The 3621-nt window shown below is 54.0% G+C and overlaps 1 protein-coding gene across 1 annotated transcript in view; it reads right to left on the minus strand.

Moving 5' to 3' along the window:
• Positions 1–1862, minus strand: part of LOC108530943 (gamma-taxilin-like) — a gene marked incomplete at its 3' end in the record, with an annotated part of 31050 nt that extends 29188 nt beyond the window's left edge. The window contains exon 1 of the mRNA XM_017874499.1: positions 1662–1862. Coding sequence (XP_017729988.1) covers positions 1662–1862 — 201 coding nt within the window. The remainder of the gene's footprint in view (positions 1–1661) is intronic.
• Positions 1863–3621: the final 1759 nt, after the last annotated feature.

Genomic DNA, 3621 nt, shown 5'->3' on the forward strand with positions numbered 1-3621 from the left:
AAAAAAAAAAAAAAAAAAAAAATGCTAGTTGATTAAACCTCAGTTCCTAATTCAACCTCGGAGTCCTCCTCCCCTGGGGAACCTATGAAATCAAATACTGAGATTGGCACCCCACCCTCAGGGAATAAGTAAAGTGTCCAAAGTGACATGTTGAATCCCTTACAGGACATTGGTCCACAGCTTCTTTTTCAGTCCTGCAAGCACTGGATCTTTCTCTTAGAACACAAAGAGAGGGACAGAAAGAAAGAGAGGTAATTGAGAAGTAGTAACACCGTCATGCAAAAACATGAAAATACCTGACCTTAGAAATAGGCCCCAAAAGCTAATTCTTAACACTCTGCTCAGATGTAAACTGGACCTTTGTTCTCCCATTTGAAGTTTATGAATTGCATTAGAAAATATTATTTCGTAATTTCATACAGGAGTTAAGAGTGTTCAAATACATAATTAAGTAATATTAAATAGCCCTCGGTGATGAAGCAAGACATCCAACAAGTTGAACGTTTCAATATGTTCACCTGCAAGGAAAAAAAGAGATGGGGTTCCCATCTTCCCAGCCTCAGTCCCCGCAGTTATCCATTCCAGGGCCCCGAAAGCCCTGTACCCCATTCGTTGTGCAATCTTTTTCAAACTCCACCCACTGAGCTCCAGAACAAGTGGAATTATCCCATTCTGAAAGAGGTCTCAATTTTCCTGTATCTAGGGAGGGACTGAAAACTCCTTGACGTGAGTCAAGTAAGGCAAGGGGAACAGTCCGGCCTGTTTCCCAGATTAAGAAAGACCCAAGGCCAGGGTCCGGAAGGCGTTCAAGTTTCCGCTCATCAAATTAAAAAAAAAAAAACTAATAATAAATGAAAGAAAGAAAAGAGGAAAAAAAAGGGGAGGGTGGTAAATAGGACTGGGAGGATCAGCTATCACGCGACATCCCAACTCTGCAGGACCGAGGTCCTACAGCATCGCATCGCCTCCCCATCCATCCCTGGCCCCACGTGCAGCCAAGCCCGCGGAGCCCCAGGGTCTAGGTCCCGGGGGCCAAGCGTCCCGCTCGCACCGGCCCTGCGACGCTCACCCGCTCGCCTGCCCGCCCGCGCGCAGTGGCGGGGAGCGCAGGGGGGCGGGGGAAGGGGGGCCAAGCACACCCCGGCTCCGGCGCGGTTATCTTACTGCGCAACAGCCTAACCTGAGCAGCCCGGGGCCACCCCGCAGCGCGCCCTGCGCACCTGCCGGACGCCAGGAGGGCAAGTCCACGACCCCTGCGCGCCCCCAGACGGCGGCACTCAGCGCCGGGAGCACGGTGACGGCGGGGACTGGGAGACGGAACGCCTGGCGCCCGGATACCCGCGGTGCTGGCCGCACGTGGCTGTCACACCTGGCGCACCCCGCCTCGCACCCCTTCCCCTTAGAACCGCGTGCGCCCCTGCCCTCCCTCCCGGCTTCCCAGCCGCGAGCCGCCAAACCCCAACCGTCGTCCCTTCCCACCCCATCCATCGCGGTCCCACCCCCCCCACCTGCTCCCACTGTCGTCACCCCCGGGAGGGAAGAGGACCGGATGTTCGTCCCGTGGCTAAAGGTAACCAGGGAGAGAGAAGAGGTGGACCCCGAAAAAGGGAGCCCAAACATCCCCCCGGCCTAGCAACAACGAGGGCGTCCCCCTGACTGACCTTCTGCCGCGGGCTGCGTCGCCGTCCGCCCCGTCCGGCCTCAGTCGCCTCTTCGGCGCCGCCGCCTCTTCCCCGCGCTGCCTCCTCTACCCGCGTCGCCATGAGGTGACGGCAGCAGCCAAACAAGCGGCCCGACAAGGGGCACGGAATCTCGCAGGGCCTGTCACCCCGCCCCCGAGCCCCCACGACCAGTCGCCGCATGCGAGACTTCCCACGTGACCGGAGGAGGTTGGCCCCCGAGGGGACAGAGCGAGATGGGGGTGGGGAGCATTGAATACTGGGCTGGGCTTCTGCAAGACCGAAGGGCAGATAGAGGCCGTGTGAGTCTGCGCGATCGGGAATAGGACTCGGGAGTGGACTACAAGTCCCAGAAGGGTGTGCGGCCACAGCTAGCAGGCTCGGATCGGGATTGGAACAACATAAAGCGGCGTTCTGAGAAGGGTAGAGTGCTGCACCCAGTGTGCTTCGTGTGCAGCCTGGTGGGACTTGCGGTTTCTGGGGGCGATGTCTGGCTACAGGAAGGTACTCGTTATGATCCTTCGGGGAAAGTTTAGAAATATCCCCGTGTTTGAGAAGGAGCACGATCGGCGACACATTCTTGTGTTTTTGTTTTTGTTGCCGTTCTTAGGAATCGGGCGCGAATGATTTGGGGATAAGGGAAAATACTTCGCGACTTTCAAGACGGAAGGCGTATTGGCTCTTAGAATTTGAAGTTTCCTGCTCGGGCACCTGCTCCGAGTCCTGCCCTCCACCAGAGTTGTCACCACGGTTTACTTGTCCCGAGCTCCTGCGGGATAGGTGCCGCATTCTGTTCACCTTGGTTGAACCGGCCCGGCTTCTGCACACTTACTTGGCACTTCATTCATGTTGAATGTATCCTGCTTTCTCCCACCCCATTTACTCATTTCATTACCTAAATTGTTCAACAAACTCGGTTTGCTGAACCGAATTATTTTCCTTGATATGATGTTGGGGGAGAGAGGGGAGTTTTCCTCAGGAATATTCCCTATTTCCATCTGATGGAACCAGATCTCCAATGGCCGAGCCTCTGAAAGGCACAGACCGTCATGAAAGTCTGATAAATTGTCTTAAATAATTCATTATGAGGCCGGGCGCGGTGGCTCACGCCTGTAATCCCAGCACTTTGGGGGGCTGAGGCGGGTGGATCACGAGGTCAGGAGTTCCAGACTAGCCTGGCCAACATAATGAAACCCTGTCTCTACTAAAAATACAAAAATTAGCCGGGCATAGTGGTGCGCGCCTGTAATCCCAGCTACTCGGGAGACTGAGGCAGGAGAATCGCTTGAACCCGGGAGGCGGAGGTTGCGGTGAGCCGAGATGGCGTCACTGCACTCCAGCCTAGGCAACAGAGCGAGACTCCGTCTCAATAATAATAATAATTCATTATGAAAATCTGTGCAAGTCATATCATTTTTTATTAGATTTGAATACAAAACGGTGGTAGCAGGCGGCACAAATTTAATAACATAGATGAGAGTAAATTTCAATATTGGGGAAATTCCATCCATTGCTTTTAAATATTTCTGTAAGTTTGAAAAAAGTATCATTATTTTGTTTCCTGGGCAGAACATCACAGTCTAGCTTTGCGATTTCAAAACCAAAGCATAGTTTGAGATGTAGGTGACAACTGATAATGAACCGATAACTGGACTCTATAAAACTGATGACCTGGCCGGGCACGGTGGCTCAAGCCTGTAATCCCAGCACTTTGGGAGGCCGAGACGGGCGGATCACGAGGTCAGGAGATCGAGGCCGTCCTGGCTAACACGGTGAAACCCCGTCTCTACTAAAAAATACAAAAAACTAGCCGGGCGAGGTGGCGGGCGCCTGTAGTCCCAGCTACTCCGGAGGCTGAGGCAGGAGAATGGCGTGAACCCGGGAGGCGGAGCTTGCAGTGAGCTGAGATCCGGCCACTGCACCCCAGCCTGCGCGACAGAGC

The sequence above is a fragment of the Rhinopithecus bieti genome, unplaced genomic scaffold (genome assembly GCF_001698545.2).
Source record: "Rhinopithecus bieti isolate Rb0 unplaced genomic scaffold, ASM169854v2 scaffold_20, whole genome shotgun sequence".
Lineage (NCBI taxonomy): Eukaryota > Metazoa > Chordata > Mammalia > Primates > Cercopithecidae > Rhinopithecus > Rhinopithecus bieti.